The 22459-nt window shown below is 43.4% G+C and overlaps 1 protein-coding gene across 4 annotated transcripts in view; it reads right to left on the reverse strand.

Moving 5' to 3' along the window:
* Positions 1-22459, reverse strand: part of hmcn1 (hemicentin 1) — a 505541-nt gene that overhangs the window by 74142 nt on the left and 408940 nt on the right. For all 4 annotated transcript variants that reach the window (XM_067990488.1, XM_067990487.1, XM_067990489.1 and 1 more), the window contains 12 exons: positions 21310-21407; positions 16501-16779; positions 15537-15733; positions 13194-13275; positions 11685-11821; positions 10924-11065; positions 10133-10277; positions 8730-8857; positions 6777-6933; positions 3120-3241; positions 1301-1465; positions 483-590 (listed from right to left, as the gene is read on the reverse strand). In XM_067990488.1, the coding sequence (XP_067846589.1) occupies positions 483-590; positions 1301-1465; positions 3120-3241; positions 6777-6933; positions 8730-8857; positions 10133-10277; positions 10924-11065; positions 11685-11821; positions 13194-13275; positions 15537-15733; positions 16501-16779; positions 21310-21407 (1760 nt within the window). The remainder of the gene's footprint in view (positions 1-482; positions 591-1300; positions 1466-3119; positions 3242-6776; positions 6934-8729; positions 8858-10132; positions 10278-10923; positions 11066-11684; positions 11822-13193; positions 13276-15536; positions 15734-16500; positions 16780-21309; positions 21408-22459) is intronic.

Here is a 22459-nt window from a genome sequence, read left to right on the forward strand (position 1 = left end):
ACGACCTGTCAGCTAAAGGATAGACCGATTTGAATGGAAACTACTTAGCGATGAACATAGCTTTGATGAAAAACCATATGATGGTTTAGAAGTGTACAGTGCCAGACCCAACCAAAGATGTTCAAGTTAAGCTGATGCAACAGCAGAGTTTCAGAGACGTGCATGGAGATCATCAGTGGAATGGTCGTGCTCAACACCATACTGGCAATCATACATTTGGGTAGAGCATTCAAGATGAATATATGGGTATCTCTCTCCATTAATGAGTCTAATAACCTCAAACAGGCTATTAACATGTTACAGACCTCCAGTTCCCTGAACCACTCACTTTCTGTCCTGTCCCTTAAACAATTGAATAATTTGGCATAGTTGTGGTACTGGGAAAGAAAGAACAATGAACAAACTAGATTTGTATTTCACACTGAATGGCAAATTATCTCCAATAATTGAAATAAAAGTATATATAAATACTGAGTGCCTACCTTGCACACGGAGATTGACTTGCCTGTGTGCAGTGCCAGCAGCATTCTTTGCAACACATGTGTATCTTCCTGTATGGCTGAGCTGGGCAGCACTGATCTCAATAGTTCCTGAATTAACAAGAAGTTGAGAATAAAGCTGAATAGACAACAACTATAACTAGTTTCTATATTTATTCATTTATTATGCAACAAGCAAACTATAATGACATCCCTGTCACAGCACACAGGGCACCAATAGATGTGAAAGACAATCAGAAAACTAACTCTGAGTAATTAAAAAATATAAATTTCCTGTTAATATTTGAAATATGAAAAATATCTTCATCAGCAGGCTGATTTGATCTCTTGTGAATTTGTCTATTGATAAGTTATTGGGCCTGCTTTCTGGTGAAAATATCCTCCACATTCCTGCCATACAATGTCCTCTATTTATTGATTAGCATGGCTAAACAATACTAATAATGGTATTGGTACAGTCACTATTAGATAGGATCTGCTTAGAAAGGTCAGCATATGTAAGCTCTAGCCCTGTGTAGTGACTTAACATACAAGTATATCAGTTTAAATCTGAGACCTCACATAGTAAATGCATAAGAATATGTTGAATTGAGTAAAATGAAAAACTGGATATCTGAAAAAAAAAGTTAGAAATGCAGGCTCATCAGCGTCTGAGAGAAAAAGACAGGTTCATATTTTTGGACTGGCCCTTCCTCAGTTCTGTTGTTAACCTACTTTTCTCTTTCAGATACTGCCTGACCTGCTGTGCATCGCCAGCATTTCCTGCTCTTCTAGGAATGTGTTAAACTATCTGCTGTTACCTGTAGACAGAACAAGGTAGCCTTCTCCTCGAGGCGGCAGCTTGACTCCATCCTTGGTCCAGTGAATGGTTGGTTCTGGGACACCAGAGGCAGTGCATGTAATAACAGCTGGCGACAACTTTGTTACCAACAAGTCTGTAGCTTCATCGGCAATTGAAGGGGGAACTGAATAGGAAGAAAACTGAAATGGACCAATAGTTCTATTTGTTTCAGCTAAATAATATAGAATAAATAGAACAGAACTAGGACTGCTGGTACTGCGGTGCAGAGTCAATTTATTGTATTGGTCTGATTAATAAGTGTGTGCAATATTAGTGAACCTAACCCCTAGCTATAAGACTCCCATCACCTATTTTCTCCACTTTACTGCAGGATGTTGGGATGCCTCCTGTACCTCAACCAAATGGCCATATTTGCACATAGACAGTGAGTATCGGCAAGCTTTGCAGCCATTCTGGGCATTGCAACACAATGGAGCGGAGCTGAATCTTGAGAAATTGCTGGCGCACACACACACACACACACACACACACACACACACACACACTTTCTAGCAGGATTCATTTTACTCGAGTCTAAGTTTTTAACCAATTAATTATTATTCCAAATGTAGAAATAAACATTTAATCCCATCAAATTGTTCACTATAGTGACAGACTCAAATACCAGCAGATACAAGTTCTAAATTAGGAGTTTAGGAGTGAAAAGGGATGTCAGTCAGAACTATGTTTTTGCACAACTTGTGGAATTAGTTACCAGGGAAAAAAATATTTAAGTGAACAATAAACTAGATGTATTGCTGGAGAGAAGGATTGAGGGAGGAAGCAAGAAGGTAGGCAGTTGGTCTTAAAATCATCAAATAAGTTGGGGGGGCGGGGGGCTCGGGCCAAATGGCCTCTTCCTGTTGATAAAAATTCATAGGACCTTTTCCGTAAGTAGATAAGGCCACTGAAAACACTAGTTTTTAAAAAAATTATGAGATTTGTTGCTTTGTTGTTCACCTGTGATTGCATAATTTTAACCTTAAAATCAAAATTAAATTTGCCATGAAGAGTTCATTAAAGGGTCCTATAATAGCCAGTTACATGACACAGCTTAGTTGACGTGAAACAACTTTACGTTGAAACAATGGTAACTTGGGGGTTAAGTCACCCAAATCCCATCTAGTTAGTGGTATGGGACCAGCTCCAGCAGAAACGTTTACACTGCTGCAGTGCAATGGATCTGAACTGAGGTTTAAAAACTTAAAATCACTGGAAACGTCTTAAAATTGATTTATAATTTTCTTAATGATGTCAGTATTAAAATTTTGCCGGCATTTTAATGACATTGAGCAAGTGCAGAACACACATGTGCAGAACTCCGTCTCCCTGGCCAGGAAGCAATATAGAGCCAGCAGTATAACTCGGGTCTGCCAGTTCCGCATTGCTGTTGGGAGGGGTACATCTCAAATCTATAGAATAATAACATTCCACGTGCGAGTGTCATGGGCTGATACAGGGACACACAATCACTTCTGTCAACATTTCACAGAATGGAATCCACTAATTTCCTTTAGTAAACTGCTCAGATTATTTTTACACTTACCAAAACACATAGGGGTTTAATTTCATCTGGCAGTGCACTGGATATTGCATCTGCGCTAAATTGCTGTGTGTGCTACTGTAACACACCCATTAACCCCCTCTAAAATAAATGGGTTTAGCTGTGTTAAAATAGTGCACAAAGGCACACATTAAACAGCGCTCTGCCAGGGGAAATTAATTATCATGCTTCGCAATGTGTAAAATCAGGCCCATCTTAATTTGACAGTGCCTACCTTGTACAGTAAGTCTGATAGCTCGTTCATCTTCCCCAGCATAATTTGAGACTTTACACTCGTAATGTGCTGTGTCTTCTACGGTGGGTGAGATGATTACAAGAGAACCAGAGGAAAGCAGTCTGAAGGGAAAAAAAATTCAGAAAATTAGCTAATTGTTCTCAGGGTGTACTTCTTGTTTTGTCTCATTGTTTTTGCTTTCCTCACTAGACTTCTGTTGTATTTTGCAAATTATCAAAATGAAGCCCTAGGCTTTTCAGATTTTTTTTCCCTTATGCAGGCCACCAACTAAATTGCATCCTCCTTCAACCAGAAAGATGGGTAGTCTAGGCCAATGTTACTTTTTGTTCTAGACTTCACTGCAGGATAAGGGATCAGCCATTCAAGAATGAGATGAGGAGGAATTTCTTCACGCGGAGGGTTGGAATTCTCTACCCCAGAGGGTTGTGGATGCTCAGTCACTGAATATATTCAAGGCTGAGATAGATAGATTTTTGGACACTGGGGAATTAAGGGATATGGGGATCGGGCGGGAAAGTGGAGTCAAGGTCAAAGATCATCCGTGATCTGATTGAATGGCAGAGCAGGCTCGAGGGGTTGTACGGCCTACTCCTGCTCCTATTACTTATGTTCTTATGTTCTTACCATAACCACCAGCAATGGTGCCCGGCAATTAGCCGCTAGAAAATATGACTAGCTCGGAATGATCAGATAATGTTAGTTTTCCCACTTATTCATGATCTAACACTACAGCCCTATTTAGCAGTCTGACAAAAAACTGAAGGAAAAAAATCCATGAGCAGCAGATGAGTTAGTGCGATAGCTAAATCGATTCAATATTTTATAAGAAATCACTTTTTCCTCCAATTGCAATATTTGTGAAGACATTGGGAAATGTAATTTGTTTGCATTTTAAATAGGCCTGATTAAAAATCCCAGAAAACTGAATAAAAACAGTCAAAACTGCACAGAGGCAGGAATGTGCAAGATTCCATCAAATGTTCTTCTTGAATTCACTTTCGAATGTAAACAACAGTGTTGGTTAGGGCCATGACCTCAATCTTATTGAAATTTTCTGCTCTTCTGAAGGTGGTGATCCATACTGGGATAAGGATTCACAGGCACCGGATACATGGCCATGTTTCATGTGTGAGCCTGGACAGTAAGTGTTGGCAGGCTATTCCACCTGGAAGAAGAGAGTGGGGAAAGTGGCATAACAGCCAAGTTTCCTCTTATTCTCACCCCATGTACACACACGTGCACTTTCAAACTGGAGTCACTGAGTAATGACCAACAGCAGAACGCTGGCTGATTTTTTTCACCTCCCTATCATTAGTGGCATTGAAATTAATTGTAGGGCCTTACCACTGCCTTTGCATTCAAAGCACAGACCAAGGATTTAACCTAGAACCTTTGTGATTTGAATGGTTCAGTGCCGTTAGACGTTAAGCAACAATTTAGTGAGTAATAGTGGAGCCCCAGTATAACATTTTTGTTATTCCTAGTTTACCAAAATGATAGAGTTTTTTTTGTTTAAAGTGTTTTACCAATTGACATTAATAGTGATACAGAACTCTACTGTGTGTTCTTGGAAATAGGGAGGCCATATTAAAAAAACTTTGGATGCAAGAATCTTAATGTGGTAGTAGGGTGGTCAAGCATCAAGAAATTTATCAGTGCTTTGTATGCTGCTAAGCTATATGGTTTTAGATGGTTATAGTCCACTTGTGGCTTGTGGGTGCCTAAGCTTGGACTCTTGTCAACTTATGTGTAAGCTCTCAAGACATAGTAAACAGAGAGTGTCCTTTTGGGGAAAGAATGAGTACTCCATATTGGGCAAGAAGAAACTCTAGTTGAATGGATTACTCAGTAGCTTGATCTGGAGATCCTTAGATATAGTGATGGGTTTAACCACTTAGTTGACCAAAAAATTGTAATCCTGTATTACTATGAAGTTTAATGACCTGTGTGACCTGCAGAGGGAGCTCTTGTACAGAATATGGCGCCCAGTCAAACCAGTTCAGTTCAGTTTACTACAATTTTGCTTCTGGTGAATGAATCTAGGAGTTGGTGGCTGCCCGAGATATGCTCTATAATTTTATGTTAAATACTTCATAACACTTCATATCATGTTATATCTAAACTCTTTGATAATGAAGTAGTCCATGTCATTGAGCGTTGTAGGGACAAATGGGGGTCAAATTGGGTCGTGTAGCATCCGTTTTTTAGGCGCTACGCGGACAATTAAGCCTTGAAAATGGGTCAGAGATGCGTGTGCATACACACTTCCGACGGGAAGTGCGCAGGACGCCATCTTGGTAAAGGGATTTGCACGTTGGGCACCTAACGACCACCGGCAGCATGCAGAGTAGGGAGACTATGACGCGAATCAATATGCAACACTGATTTAAAGGCAATGCTGCTATTTTGGAACTCCACACTCCATCCAATGCACTGTCTTAACCTTGATAGCTGAACATGACTTAAACGGCATGAAGGACCCCCCCATCAGCACTATTTAAAGGGATGATGAAGTCGGTAAAGGTTAGTTGCTGCATTATTTCTTCTGGCTGCTAGTGCATTTGTATGTGTTTTTGGAGGTTTCCTATACTAGGATCAAGTTTCAATACTGTACAGGGAGTGGGCTGGCTGGCTGACAGGCAACAGCAAGGGCACTGGGCGGAGTGCCGGGGGTGGGACAGGAATGCTGTCATCCTGAGAGTGGACAGCAGGTTCATGTTCCATGGAGCCACTGCCACTTGCTGCCTCCTGTTATACACCACCTTCTCCTGCAAGAAAAAGGGAAGTGTGTCAGTGGGAGATGTTTGGGTGATGTGGCTGTCATGGTTGAATAGCTACCAGTGTGTTTGAACTCTAAGTTGTGGGTGTGCAGCTTGCAACAGTGCTAAGTGTGTGAGGGTGAGATATATTTTGACTGGTTGAGTACTGATTGAAAGAGTTTGTTGGGAGGTGGGTGATGGGAGTGTAGTGAATTGAGCGGTGGATGAGGTTCGGGGTGCAGTTGGTAGGATATGCCACTTGAAGCTTGAACTCACTCACTTTGATAACTCATGCTACTCAAATAAATCATTGAACTTCTTCCTGCACTGCATCCATGTTCTTGGAGCTATACTCCTGGCATTGGCCTCCTTCGCTACTTCCTCCCACTGCCTCTTGAGCATATGTCTGGAGGGCCTCCTGCTCCCTGTGGATACAGGATACCCCTCCTTCTCTCCACTAAGGCCTCCGGAGCATCATCAGAGAACCATGGTGCATGCTATCTCCCAGGTGCAGCCATTCTTCAAAGTATCACAGAACAGATTCAGTTTTGAAGCGACTCCCACCACTTTTTGCAGCCACAATGCACCTCCCCTTTAAGAGGAGCAGGCTGCCTTTAAGAAGCGCGAGCCACTCGTGATATCAGGGCCCCCAATCAACAGCGCAGGTAGCACTGGCTGCACGCAGCAATCATTTAAAGCAGCAGGCAGCACGAATGTAATGTGCTGCCTGCATCGCATCGACCGGGCACGGGTTAATCATGCATCGCACTCCTTGCCCCTGTTTTCAGGGGTTAACCAATTTAAATCCCAAGCACTCAAATGCCTAGTTGGATGATCCTAGAAATCATTATTTTTCCAGATAATAAGATTTAATCACCTGTACATATTCTGATTCTGATCGGTGTTGAGCAGGCGTCCATTCTTCTTCCAGCTGACTGCAGGCTTTGGGATGCCAGTAGCTTCACATGCCAGAGTGGTCTGGACATTGACTAGAACAGTGATATTGTTGAGGCCAGGAGCAACGGATGGAGGAACTAGCAGAGACCAGAGGAAATGATTTGTGCATTGGACAAAAAGGTTTGAGAAATGTAATGAATAACATCTACTTATAGGGATGGGTAGCTCAGTTGCAGCTTGAGTTCCTACATAAATGGGTAACACTGTGTGTGTGGGGCAACAGCACTTGGACCTCTCTCCTGATAATGATCATTATATACTACTTCATGTATAATGGTGTAGTAGTTTAACGTGCATTGTATATCCTTGTTTATCTACATATTGGCGGTGAATTTGACATTATATCATATGCTCCATTTTTCCGCCATATATGAGCACCTTGTTCATTTACCTTGATTATATTGCAGAGTAGTTTTCTACGTGACTCACAATACAAAAAGGTAATTGACAAGAGACACAATATATGATGATTACCAGGAAAATGGAATATGGTTTAAAACAAGCATGGTCAAGAATTCCGTCTTGCATAGAGCCTCAGACATTTAGCAAGAGGGTGATGTTGAGGGGGACCTGGTTCAGCATCTCTCTGAGAATAAGGACAGTTTGCATGCTAAACATCAGGGAGAATGAGGCCGATATTCCACAGAATAGTTAACATTGAGAGATTACTTACAAAAGAAAGAATTATGGAGACATGCTAACATCAGAAGGTGGCCTACACCAAAACAAGAGATGTGGTAATCAAGGAAACAACATTTCACAGAACTGATAGCATTGAGAAACTGTTGAGACAGTGAGAGTTTATGGAGCGAAACAAGACATGCAAGGTTATAAACACAGGTAAGGAAGGGGGCCACACATTCCGAGAGGACAATAACAGTTTGTAACAACAGAGATGCAGCTTGAGGTGATTAGTTACGCAACGTAAAACAGCTCTTTTTGGGTTGCTAACGTGGTATCAGCCTGACAGGGTAATTTATGACCAGAAGATAAGGCTAGAGGTGCATGCGTGTAGAACATAGCAGCCGAATAGTATAAAGATAGGGCATGCTCCCTCCCAAAGGTTAGAGCTCTCAAGAGGACAGTCGGAGGTCCGTAGCCAAAGGCAGTCTAAGGAGGTCAGATCTGATCAGTCTTGAATCCGGGAACCAGGTTGTATTGATTGCTTGTCATTTAATGTAATCTGAAGACAGTTGTATTACTGTTGTGAGTCAATATATATTAAAGCTTGTTGTATAATAACCATTCATGCCCAAATCACGCCGCAGTTATTGTTGAAGGATTAACAACCCTTTTGTTGCGACAGTAATGGGAAAAATCTGCTAACAGTTCAAAAACAGATATCTAACATGCAACACACAAAAGGTCAAACATAACAAAAAAAAACAATATGAAAAAGACAAGGATTGTACCATTAGAAGTAGTGTTTGTAAAACCTAGATCATTCAAGCCAGTAAAGTATATTTCCTCCTAAGAACTGATCTTTTGCATGTTTTTAGTAGTTACAGCTAGCTGGAAAATGACGAGTATGTTAAGATTTCCCATGCTGGTCTAGTACAAAATATATAAGTAGGTTTGCCACATTTTGCTAAGTCCAAAGCCAGACAAAGTCAAAATAGGAAGTGTGTTGGAAGGATTCTGGCTTGAGTTCCAAGGTTTGCTTTGCTGAAGATGAAAATTCATTGAAAACCTTAACTAATGTCTCCACATCAGAAGTAAGTGGAAAAAAATGATTTTGAAAATCTGAACTTCATGTGTTCAGGTTTAGAAATTTGCAAATTTCTCACTGAAAAAGCAAATAGGTGGTAACCCTTTAGACAAAGATTCCTGGATGTTATCAGTAATTTATGGCTATGATCTGAAGGGTATTTACCGTAGACTTGTACATCAATCCGCTTACGAGCTGTTCCAGCTTTGTTGGTTGCCATGCACAGATAACGGCCTGTATCTGTTACTTGAGCTGAGCCAATGTTCAATGAACCATCATCTGAGAATGAATACCTGGTGGGGAAAAGAATTGCATTTATATAGCACCTTTTCCTGCCACTCAGCATTATCCCAAAGTGCTTCACTTACTTTTGGATTGCAGTATCAATTCTATCAATGTTACTCACTAACATTTTGTTGTGGGCCATGATCCCAACAGATGCCTTACCCAATGACTTTTCTCAAGAATACTGCACCAAAGGGTGATCAGATGCTGACTTGTGCTTGTGATTTTCCACACAATGAACTCTTGATTTCCATCATGCTGCTGTGGGCAGTTGCTAAGTGAGGGTCATGCACTTCCCAGAAGGAGTTTACTACACTTGCATCAAATTCTGCTCTCTGATTTTAATAGAGGCATTGTGACAGATATGGTAGTGTAATGGTTATGTTACTAGACTAGTAATCCAGAGAAGGTGAGCTCAAATCCCACTATGGCAGTTTGAAAATTTAAGTGCAGTTTAAAAAAAATCTGGAAATAAAAACCTGGCACAGTATCAGTAAAAGTGACCATGAAGCAGTCGGATTGTCATAAAAACCAACTAGTTCACCAATGTCCTTTAGGGAAGAAAGGCTGCTGACCGTCCCCAGTCTGGCCTATATATGATTCCAGTCCTACACCAACATGGTTGACTCCTAACTGTCCTCTGGAGAGGCCTAGCAAGCCATACAATTGTATCAAACCACTGCAAAGAATAACCATTGTGGTAGCACTACATGAACTGCAGTGGTTCAAAGAAGGCGGTCCACCATCACCTTTTCAGGGCAACTAGGGATGGGCAATAAATGCCAGCCTTGCCAGCAATGCATACAACTCGAGAATAAATTTAAAAAGCCTTTGTTAAAATACTGGAGAGAGGAATTAGGTGCAAATACACCAAGCATTTGTATATCATCATTGATAGTGATTTTTACCCTCATAGGATCAACAGTTCTATTTTAATATGGCCTTTTCACTTGTTCTATGGATGCTGGGACCATCCTGCCTCCTAACAATAATCCTTTCTTTGGAGAGCAAGAAGAGGGAACAGAACTGCACTCTGCTTGGTCAAAATCTCCCAGGCAAGCCATGAATGGAGGCCTAGAGACACAAGAGCAGCAAGTCTACCAAGGGCCAGGTGACGGGGACAGGCTGCAAATGGTCCCTGGGTTGTATTATGATCTAACCGAGCCACTGAAGGAAATTTCAAACACTGTTACTTCTTTAAATTAAGAAAAACATTGATCATCAGCAATTCTTCAGAAGCCCTTTCCCCCCAGAAAAATAGTGTGTGAAAAGTGATTTCTGACCGCAGGTTGCTTGCTGAAAGAATGGCACCATCTTTTCTCCAGGTGACTTGGGGAGTTGGTACCCCACTCACCACACACTTGAGCACCGCTGGCTGGTTCAGGTGGACAGTCACCATCTGTGGACCTTCTTTAATTGTCGGAGCAACTGTATGATCAAAACAACAGAGGATTAGTACTAATTTAACATGGTTATAGCTGTAAAGTTTGTCATTGAGGAAAAATAAATGGCCTTGTTGAAAAAAACAAGTGCCTTTCATTGCTAACAAAAACAAAACCTTTCGAAATGATATTGTATAAATAGTGTGGGTGATCAACAGAGTCCCGGCACGTTTAAATCCACTTTAACCCTTCATACAAGAGTTATTGCATTTTACAGTTCAGAAAATAATGCCAACTTGATCATAGTTTTGTAATTTGATTCTGGTGGGAGTCTTGTCCGCATGATACACATATTGGGAAATCACAAACTGAAAGTTGTGTACAGTACACCTGCGATTTCCCAAAATACTATTCTAGAGGGTGAAGTCCCCCATCGGCAATGCAAACTTGAAATAATGTCCCTATGACCCAGTATGTGCTATTTATTGGATAGCTAAATTTTGAGTCTGGTGCTCTTACTATTCCTTTGACTTCAACTAATCTTCCACGATTATTGCATCAATTTCAAAACTCCAGGTAGGCATTTGCGTTCCACGATTCCATCCACTTTTCCGTGATAACCGAAAATCAGTGGCTGTGCTAATAACTGTTATCCCTAGACAAAGATGGGAAGGTTTAGAATGTATACTCACCATTTACCGCTACGGTAAATTCTCTTGTCATTTTCCCTGCAACATTGCTTGCTACACAGGTGTATCGAGCTGTATCCCCAAGCTCAGCGTTATTAATCTGAAGGTACCGTCCACTGGACAGGATGCGTATACGGGGGCTGGCCTGCCGATTAAATCGAAGAAGCATGAAATCACAGCTGGTACTTCAAGGCGTACTTCAGAAACTACTTTAGTTGGGATATGGGTAGCAGCGTGAGGGTTTGAGGTGAGTAGGTGGCAGCCAAGCACTCTAGCTGCTCTGAATTCTAATTGCTGTCACAATGTGAAGCTGCTGCTTCTGCTGCGGGCCTTTGGGAACCCATCATCAAAGTTGGTTCTGTTTAAGTTTGGTTTTGAGGAATCCTTTTGTCAACACTGGAAAACAGACTAGTCAGTCATCCATCTCATTGTTTGTGGGACTTTGCTGATACAGGTTTGCTACGGCATTTGGCTACATTGCAACAATCTCTGCACCCCAAATGTAATTCATTGTATGTAAAGCGCTTTGAGATAGTTCAACAATGTGATAAGGCCCTACAAAAATATAAGTTTTTTTTCTCTTTTACTAAGTCAATTACCCCAATTTTTGTTCGTAAAGTCAGCAGCGATTTTGTACCATCACTTCAGTATTAGGATTGACCTCAATCTAATTAACCCACCACAATATAATATTGGATATTAAAAACATCTTCTAACACTCCCTAACTCCAGTTACCTCATCTTAACAGAAAGTGACTCTTTACCTGTAGTGGCCTGCCATCCTTTAGCCATGCGAGTGTTGGAGGTGGTACAGCATCAGACTTGCACTCCAGGATTATCTGTCCATTCTGTAGCACAGTCAAGTCCTGAGGCCCACTTTGACCAGCAATGTTTGGTGGGACTGCATCAAAAGCACAAGAGCAACTGAAGTAAAATTTGGCAACAACATTTAAATAAATCCCCCTTACTTCATAAAAAACAGAATCTGCTTGATTTTTTGGAAGATGTTATGGAGTGGGGTGTTGGCGTTATTACATAATCTAGGATGTCATCAGCATACAGTGAAATTTGTGATTGGCTTCTCCAGCTTCTACTCCCTGGACATCTTAGTTTACAACCCATGTACCCAGCTTAGAACTTGGTCACACACAGGGTAATGTCCCAACCGTGTGAGATCTTCTGCACAGGCAGGACCCCAGAAATCTGCCTGTCTTAGCTAAACCTGAGAGACATCACCAAATAACCCTGATTCCCAAAGCACTTGGTCCCTAACATGTGCTTAATTGTACCAATAGCATCAATGTATCAATGTATTCTTCTTTAAGTACACCGTAACAAAACTGTACAGCAACTTCACTAAATGGACATAAGTAAAAAGGAAGAAAATTGAATCTGCAATAACAATACAGACATGTATTTTCATGAGACACCTTTTCATTTGTCTTAACTAAGTGCATTGGAACAAGCAATCCAATCAAGAATCTATAACCATGGAAGGTATAAGTAGTAAAACATACACATCTGTTTCTGTCTGCAATGCACTAATCAGCTCCAGAAATCAGAACAGTCACAAATTGAAAGTGAATATATTTAATAGTAGCCATACACATGTTAATGTGGACTGGAATGGCTAAGTGTTTGATACCCCTTTACATTATAGCAGCGAAAGATGGTAGCTCTACCTCCAGAGGAATGGGCCAGTTCAAGAACTAGTTTCTCCAGAGGCAGTGGCGCTAGCCACGGGTAGGCTGAGTGATTAGCCCTCCTACAGAGGCAAACAATGCAATTTTTGCATCACCAGTCTGAATAGACCTACTCCAACCATTGAGGAAGCTCTGGAAGCCAAGAATGAAAATCCTGATTTACGACTCTCAAGCAATGATGTATGAACACAATTTTTTTTGCGCCTTCATTTTCTTTCTCTGCTGCTGGTACTGTGAAATCAGTCCCACAACGTAAGTTCAGCACATTCCACAACACCAGGGCCTCCAGCATATGACAGAACTGATTCTACTTGAAGTGGTTCTGTAATACAAAGTGGGCTGTGAGATTTCCTGCATTTATTAAACTTGCAGCCCGTGTCAATGCCAAGATAAAATGTTTCAGGCTTACAAAAGCATGCTGGATCTAGATCTAGTCAGACGTATACTGAAATTCAGCCTGTGCGACAGGGACAAATAATAAGCTGCTTCAGTTATTTAGAATCCATAGCTGAGAGTGAATGTCAATTATACCTCAACTCCATGGCAAGTCAATGTATTTTGTTGACTTACCATGTACCCTCACCAAATACTCTCTGTCATCATCCCCTGCTGTACTGGATGCCAGACAAGTGTATCTGCCTGTATCTTGCACCTGTCAAGGAAAGAACAGAAACACCTTAAACTAAACTGCACCTAATGTTTTATATTGCCCCTTTTGTATTTATGCTTTATAATTTTTGCATTGCATCAAAGCAAGACTAACTGGGGAGGGAGGTTGCTGAACTGTCAGGGCATTGAATTTTGCCAGATGATGTGACAGCACCTGGAGGAGGTAATCTCACATCACTTCAATACAACTGTCACTGAGGCAAACTCTTAAAACTTTATAACCATTCAGTGTTACTGAAGAACCAACTGGCCATTTAGATGTGATGAGGGAGCCTCTGTGTGCCTGACTAGAGGATGATGCAGAGCTCTCAATACGAAGTTATACCACCAGTTATGCATAACTCTGAGTCATGTTGCAGTACAGTAGTGGTCTCAAAGTAGTCTTAAATTAGTATCTGCAATAAAACAGGCCTCCTGGGCATGATTTTAACATGGAGGCGGGAAGGGAGGGACAAAATAGATAATCAACTGCGAAACCTGGAAGGTAAATTGGAGTGTCGCTAATGAGGTCAGTAAATTGGAGTGTCGCTAATGAGGTCAGTAAATTGGAGTGTCGCTAATGAGGTCAGTAAATTGGAGTGTCGCTAATGAGGTCAGTAAATTGGAGTGTCGCTAATGAGGTCAGTAAATTGGAGTGTCGCTAATGAGGTCAGTAAATTTTACTTCTGGGCTTTGCACCCGGCAGCCAGAAGGCCGGGGATCGGAGAAGTGGGGAATGGGGTCGTGGAGGACATTGTTGGGGGGGGTTGTGGATGATGCCAGGAGGTGATCGGGGTGGGGGGCTGATGCCCGGAAGAGATTGGAGGTCGTTCAAAGAGGAAGAGGAGATTGGAGGTCGGGTGAAGAGGTTGCAGAGATCGGGAGAAGAGATTGGAGGTCGAGGGTCCAGCATCAGGTGGGGGGTGGTCTCCAGCATCAAGGTGCGGGGGGGGGGGGGGAGGGGGGAGGGGGAGGAGATCGGCTGATCATGGGGGTCCTGTCGCACCAGGTGAGCTTGTTGGGCGTGGATGAAGCAATCCTGTTCCTCCTGGCCCCTCAAGCCCTTCCCGCCTGCTTTCACCCGACGTGAATCGGAAGCGATGGGAAACCCGAACAGGTAAGGTTAAAGTTGTTTAACTTTTGTAATACACAAAAAATTAAGTACCTCAACTATTTCAATGAGGTACACTGCCCCTTTAAATATCAGCCCATCGGCTTTAAATGGGGACGGGACTTCCGGGTTCCTGCTGCATGCACGCATCCAAACACACCTGGGTCAAACCTGGATGTGGGCGTGTTGGAGCCGGGATGTGGTCCCACACCAAAAATCCACTATTTTTACTGCCCTACTGCCCCCAACCCACTCGTTCTTGGAGGTTAAAATTACCCCCCATATGTCTGAATGGACCTTTCCATTCCTCTCTATTCAAATTTAAACCCTTCAATCAGATTTGGTAAGGTCATATTTTAATCTGTATAGGGTAAATTCTATGAATCGGCATTCCCAGAGCAGAGCTTTGTATATTGGGAATTTGGGCTCCAGAGATCACTGTATCCTATGCGCAAAGCGCAAGATTTTCCATCTATTAATGTCAATCATGTGGGCCGTAAATTGGACTCGTGATCTCTGCATCTGAATTCCTGCTATGCACTGCTGTTGCATAAAACCCTGTGTCAGGAACACATTTACTCCATACATTGGGCAGTGTAACATACAGTAATCATGAGAGTGTATAGTAATGTTGACTGAATGAGTTGTCTTGTCGAGCATTTTAATCACAGTACATTGATACATAAAGTGCAATGCAAGTGTGGTTTGAAATCAGTGAGGACAGATTGAATTCTGATCATCAGTGTAAGTTCAGTTGAGGAAGTAGCTTCACACTGGATCTAGAATAAGTGCAAATTATACAAACTTATTTTTAAAGTTTAAGAAATCGCAGGAGATCCCTTGGTCTGACTTTAAGATTTTGATGTCACTAAAGAGTAGAGAGGATAGTTAGCTCTTTGTTAACATAAAAAAAATAGTGACACCTTGCTTAATTACAGAGTGATGTGGAGCTGACAGTTTAACTTGAACTGACTCACTCCACTCATAAGCAGGTTCCAGTGTAAAACCAATACCTACTATATAAAACCATCATGAGTCCTTATGGTGAGCATTTACATGATATTGATTTATAATTAATGGTAGCAATATTATAAAAGTAGAATAATTTGAGTCAATGTTAATTTCGCTCTACACAAATGGGGGTTTTACTGCACCTGAGCGTTCACTATTCTCAGCACTTCACCACCATGAAGGACGTGAATGGCATCCGTCTGTGGCAGTGGCTGTCCATCCTTTATCCAGGTCAGTTTAGGAGTTGGGATGCCAGTGGCAACACAGAGAAGTTTGAGGGGATTGTTCACAACTACAGAGGCTTCCTCTGCGAAATCGGAGCCATTGATAAGAGGCGGATCTGGAATGAGAAGACAAAAAAAATCTCAGATTAGTTTTTTTAACTCATTATGCGGGAGTGACCTGAAGTAAGTGACCCGTAGGAAGGAAAACAAGTGGGAAATAGTGACCAAACCTAATTAGGTTCATATTGAAAATAGCTAAGGAAAAAAAGTTAAAGGTTTTGGACGAGAAAATAAACTCATTTTAGCAATAGAAGAGGAGTTATAGTGCAGACTAATTGGTTGGAAAATATAGCAGATCAAACAGTGGTCCAGCTATTGGAGATATTTAGATATGAAATGAATGAGGTACACATCATATGCATTACACAAGTGGAATTTTTGCCTTTTAGGGGTATATACTGGCAAGCTTAGTGTACTTGTCTTTTAATGCCCCTATATTATTTCTCCCAGTGTTATGCACCACATGACATGATAGACCAACAAAAAATCCTAATGATGAAAACAGGCACAATTACATTCTATCCAGTATTAGCAATGTCAACATGAAATGTAACACTCATATGACATAAAATAATTCAAAATTGCACATGATTTATAGACCCCTCTGTGCCAAGAGCAGATGTAGAGTATACAAGTCGGTTGGTCTGGGCTGCTCCTCGAAACACTGGCATAGCTCTGTAGAACAAGTTTCTGAAGTCTCTTTCCTAAGCGCCATCTTGTGTATATTTAAAAAACATATATCCATCAACTGACCATGGACAATACCAGGGACAATTTACTAATATTTTCTTTCATTCTTGATGGTGGGACCTGTTCAACCTACCCAGCACTTTCAAATTGAAGTGTTTGTTGACCTCCCCTGCTTCATTGGCTGCCACGCAGGTGTATTTTCCAGTGTCTTTCACGTCAGCCTTGGAAATCTGCAGCGACATTCCCTGGTTTCTAACGGTCATGTGAAGGCCTAGTTCAAGAGGCTGTGTTTCTTTAAGCCAGGCTAGTGTCGGTGTTGGAGTTCCATCAGTAATACATGTTAGGGAAGCTGGATTTCCCTTTACTACAGTGAGTTCTTCAATGCCACCAGCATCGTCCAGCCTTGGAGGGACTGCGGAGGACAAACAAAGTTCAGTTAAGGGCGCTGTAAAGTAATGAAGTATCATTTGATCAAACTCAGCTCATACTGAGTGTGTATTCTACACACCGCACTGAGGGAAGATACCCTCTTCTTAAATCATAAACATGTTCATTATACACGCATTCACAATTTCACTACAAATCAGGGGAAATATCCCCCGTGTCGTATTCAATCTTTACCTATCCATTCCTCCCCATAAACAAAGTCCAAGCACACATGGGTATGGTAGCATAGTGGTTATGTTACTGGACTAGTAATCTACAGGCCCGGACTAATAATCCGGGAGTCATGAGTTCAAATCCTGCCAAATACTGGATTGTCGTAAAAACCCATCTGGTTCACGAATGCCCTTTAGGGAAGGAAACCTGCCGTCCTCACCCGCTCTGGCCTATATGTGACCCCCCAGACTCACAGCAATGTGGTTGATTCTTAATTGCCCTCTGAAATGGCCGAGCAAGCCACTCAATTGTACAATCTCGCTACAGAAAGTCACAATAAGAATAAAACTGGATGGACCACAAGGCACCGGACACGACAAAGGCAAACCAAGCCCAGTCGACCCTGCAAAGTCCTCCTCACTAACATCTGGGGACTTGTGCCAAAATTGGGAGAGCTGTCACACAGGCTAGACAAGCAACAGCCTGACATAGCCATACTCACAGGATCATACCTTTCAGCCAACGTCCCAGACTCTTCCAACACCATCCCTGTCCCACCGGGAGGACAGACCCACCAGAGGTGGCGGTACAGTGATATACAGTCAGGAGGGAGTGGCCCTGGGAGTCCTCAACATTGACTCCGGACCCCATGAAATCTCATGGCATCAGGTCAAACATGGGCAAGGAAACCTCCTGCTGATTACTACCTACCGCCCTCCCTCAGCTGATGAATCAGTCCTCCTCCATGAACCGTCGAGGCAGTACAAAGAACGTTCACTCGGCTAATCCTGGGGATGAGGGGGTGGACATATGAGGAGAGGTTGAGTAGATTGGGACTCTACTCATTGGAGTTCAGAAGAATGAGAGGCGATCTTATTGAAACATATAAGGTTGTGAAGGGGCTTGATCGGGTGGATGCGGTAAGGATGTTCCCAAGGATGGGTGAAACTAGAACTAGGGGGCATAATCTTAGAATAAGGGGCTGCTCTTTCAAAACTGAGATGAGGAGAAACTTATTCACTCAGAGAGTAGTAGGTCTGTGGAATTTGCTGCCCGAGGAAGCTGTGGAAGCTACATCATTAAATAAATTTAAAACAGAAATAGACAGTTTCCTAGAAGTAAAGGGAATTAGGGGTTACGGGGAGCGGGCAGGAAATTGGACATGAAGCTGAGTTCGGATCGGTCACGGCCCTGTGGGTGGCGGAGCGGGCCCAGGGGCTGAGTGGCCGGGTCCTGTTCCTACTTCTTGTGTTCTTTAGATTTGAAGTTAGGATCAGATCAGCCATGATCTTATTGAATGGCGGAGCAGGCTCAAGGGGCCGATTGGCCTACTCCTGCTCCTATTTCTTATGTTCTTATGAATCAGTTCTCCTCCATGTTGAGCACCACTTGGAGGAAGCACTGATGGTAACACGGGCACAGAATGTACTCTGGGTGGGGGACTTCAACGTCCATCACCAAGAGTGGCTCGGTAGCACCACTACTGACCGAGCTGGCCGAGTCCTGAAGGAAATAGCTGCCAGACTGGGCCTGCGGCAGGTGGTGAGCGAACCAGCACGAGGGAAAAACCTACTTGACCTCGTCCTCACCAATCTAGCTGTCGCAGATGCATCTGTCCATGACAGTATTGGTAGGAGTGACCACCGCACAGTCCTTGTGTAGACGAAGTCCTGTCTTCACACTGAGGACACCATCCAACATGTTGTGTGGCACTACCACCGTGCTAAATGGGATAGATTCAGAACAGACCTAGCAGCTCAAAACTGGGCATCCATGAGGCGCTGTGGGCCATTAGCAGAATTGTATTGCAGCACATTCTGTAACCTCGTGGTCCGGCATATTCCTCACTCTACCATTACCAACAAGCCAGGGGATCAACCCTGGTTCAACAAGGAGTGTAGAAGAGCATGCCAGGAGCAGCACTAGGCGTACCTAAAAATGAGGTGCCAACCTGGTGAAGCTACAACACAGGACTACATGCGTGCTAAACAGCGGAAGCAACATGCTATGGACAGAGCTAAGTGATTCCACAACCAATGGATCAGATCAAAGCTCTGCAGTCCTGCGACATCCAGTCGTGAGTGGTGGTGGACAGTTAAACAACTAACGGGAGGAGGAGGCTCTGTAAACATCCCCATCCTCAATGATGGCAGAGTTCAGCACGTGAGTGCATAAGATAAGGCTGAAGCGTTTGCAACCATCTTCAGCCAGAAGTGCCGAGTGGATGATTCATCTCGGCCTCCTCCCGATATTCCCACCATCACAGGAGAGTCTTCAGCCAATTCGATTCACTCCACGTGATATCAAGAAATGGCTGAGTGCACTGGATACAGCAAAGGCCATGGGCCCCGACAACATCCCGGCTGTGGTGATGAAGGCTTGTGCTCCAGAACTAGCCACGCCCCTAGCCAAACTGTTCCAGTACAGCTAAAACACAGGCATCTACCCGACAATGTGCAAAATTGACCAGGTATGTCCTGTCCACAAAAAGCAGGACAAATCCAATCTGGCCAATTACTGCCCGTCGACAGTGCTATCATGCAGCACTTACTCACCAATAACCTGCTCACTGATGCTCAGTTTGGGTTCCGCCAGGACCACTCAGCTCCAGACCTCATTACAGCCTTGGTCCAAACATGGACAAAAGAGCTGAATTCCAGAGGTGAGGTGAAAGTGACTGCCCTTGACATCAAGGCAGCATTTGACCGAGTGTGGCACCAAGGAGCCCTAGTAAAATTGAAGTCAATGGGAATCAGGGGGAAAACTCTCCGGTGGCTGGAGTCATACCTAGCACAAAGGAAGATGGTACTGGTTGTTGGAGGCCAATCATCTCAGCTCAAGGACATTGCTGCATGAGTTCCTCAGGGCAGTGTCCTGGGCCCAACCATCTTCAGCTGCTTCATCAATGACCTTCCCTCCATCATAAGGTCAGATATGGGGATGCTCGCTGATGATTGCACAGTGTTCAGTTCCATTCGCAACCCCTCAACTAATGAAGCAGTCCGTGCCCGCATGCAGTAAGACCTGGACAACATCCAGGCTTGGGCTGATCAGTGACAAGTAACATTCGCGCCAGACAAGTGCCAGGCAATGACCATCTCCAACAAGAGAGAGTCTAACCACCTCCCCTTGACATTCAACAGCATTACCATCGCCGAATCCCCCACCATCAACTTCTTGGGGGTCACCATTGACCAGAAACTTATCTGGACCAGCCACATAAATACTGTGGCTACAAGAGCAGGTCAGAGGCTGGGTATTCTGCAGCGAGTGACTCACCTCCTGACTCCTCAAAGCCTTTCCACCATCTACAAGGCACAAGTCAGGAGTGTGATGGAATACTCTCCACTTGCTTGGATGAATGCAGCTCCAACAACACTCAAGAAGCTCAACACTATCCAGGACAAAGCAGCTCGCTTGATTGGCACCCCATCCACAACCCTAAACATTCACTTCCTTCACCATCGATGCACAGTGGCTGCAGTGTGTATCAACCACAGGATGCACTGCAGCAACTTGCCAAGGCTTCTTCGACAGCACCTCCCAAACCCGTGATCTCTACCACCTAGAAGAACAAGGGCAGCAGGCACATGAGAACAACACCACCTGCACGTTCCCCTTCAATTCACACACCATCCTGACTTGGAAATATATCGCTGTTCCTTCAATGTCACTGGGTCAAAATCCTGCAACTCCCTACCTAACAGCACTGTGGGAGGACCTTCACCACATGGACTGCAACGGTTCAAGAAGGCGGCTCACCACCACCTTCTCAAGGGCAATAAATGCTAGCCTCGCCAGTGACGCCCACATCCCATGAGCGAATTAAAAAAAACACACGGCAACCAACCAGTGAAATGCAAAGAAGAATCATTGCTCAGTATCAAAATCTTATGTAGGGGTTGCTGGGAGTCGAGGGGGGCTCAAGAGTCAGGAATCAGGGGGCTCGGGAGTCGGGGGTGTGTGGGAGTTAGGGGGGAGCTAAGGAGTCGGGCGAATGGGGAACAAGAGGACAGAGACCGACGATTCTCATCAGAAGACCGATGGGGGAAGGAAGAAGGAAGGTTCTTGAACTGTGGACTGTTAGATTATGGGATGCTTCAACACAAGTGGCTATTGAGGCAGGGACTGGAGCATAATTGAGCATAACAGTGGAAGTCTTGCTCCACTAGGAGGCATAATCCTGCTCAACTTTAGAGCAGTGTTATATAACAACCTCAGTGTCACTGAAGCAAAAACTGCCCAAAGTTAGCACTTTTTAACTCTTTATAACTTTAACTATATATAATGTTGCTTAGGTAACAGTGTAAAGTCATGCACATTTCTCTGCTTGTAAACTCACCATACACTATTAGGTTATAATGCTTGTTGTCCACACCGGCTCGATTAGAAGCCACGCAAGTGTATGTGCCAGCATCCGACACCTGTGCCCGCACAATTCTGTAACAGAGTAACAAATAAGTACAGAAGTATCCAGTTTCACGACAGAATTATGGGGATGGGGGCGTGGGGAATATTCTTTAACCTTATTCATTGTAGTTATAATTTTGGCAACTCTTCAAGTGCAACATTGATATTGACAACTCAAGCTGGGTGGATAGCAGTGAAATAGCTCTCCCAATGACTGAGTAGGTAAATGCAGCTCATCATGTGGTACTGCATGGAGGCAGCTCACTAGGAATGCTCAGCCTGTCCTTAGGTTCATACATTTAGCAATCTTCTAGTTGTAATCAGGAAATAATAAGAATGTAAAGGAATCCTCAGTCAAGGATCGGTGCTTTGTCAAGGGAAGATCATGTCTGACTAATTTGATTGAATTTTTTGAGGGGGTGACTAGGCGTGTGGATGAGGGTAACGCAGTGGATGTGGTATACATGGATTTCAGTAAGGCCTTCGATAAAGTCCCCCACAGGAGACTGGTCAAGAAGGTACGAGCCCATGGAATCCAGAGTGCCTTGGCACTTTGGATACAAAACTGGCTTAGTGGCAGAAGGCAGAGGGTGATGGTCGAAGGTTGTTTTTGTGACTGGAAGCCTGTGGCCAGTGGGGTACCACAGGGATCGGTGCTGGGTCCCTTGCTGTTTGTGGTCTACATTAATGACTTGGATATGAATGTAAAAGGTATGATCAGTAAGTTCGCTGATGATACAAAAATTGGTAGGGTGGTAAATAGCGAGGAGGATAGCCTCAGTCTGCAGGACGATATAGATGGGTTGGTCAGATGGGCGGAACAGTGGCAAATGGAATTTAACCCGGAAAAGTGCGAGGTGATGCACTTTGGAGGGACTAACAAGGCAAGGGAATACACAATGAATGGGAGGACCCTAGGCAAGTCAGAGGGTCAGAGGGATCTTGGTGTGCAAGTTCACAGATCCCTGAAGGCGGCGGAACAGGTAGATAAGATGGTAAAGAAGGCATATGGGATACTTGCCTTTATTAGCCGAGGCATAGAATATAAGAGCAAGGAGGTTATGATGGAGCTGTATAAAACA

Source organism: Heptranchias perlo, chromosome 9, assembly GCF_035084215.1.
Source record: "Heptranchias perlo isolate sHepPer1 chromosome 9, sHepPer1.hap1, whole genome shotgun sequence".
NCBI classification, from domain to species: domain Eukaryota; kingdom Metazoa; phylum Chordata; class Chondrichthyes; order Hexanchiformes; family Hexanchidae; genus Heptranchias; species Heptranchias perlo.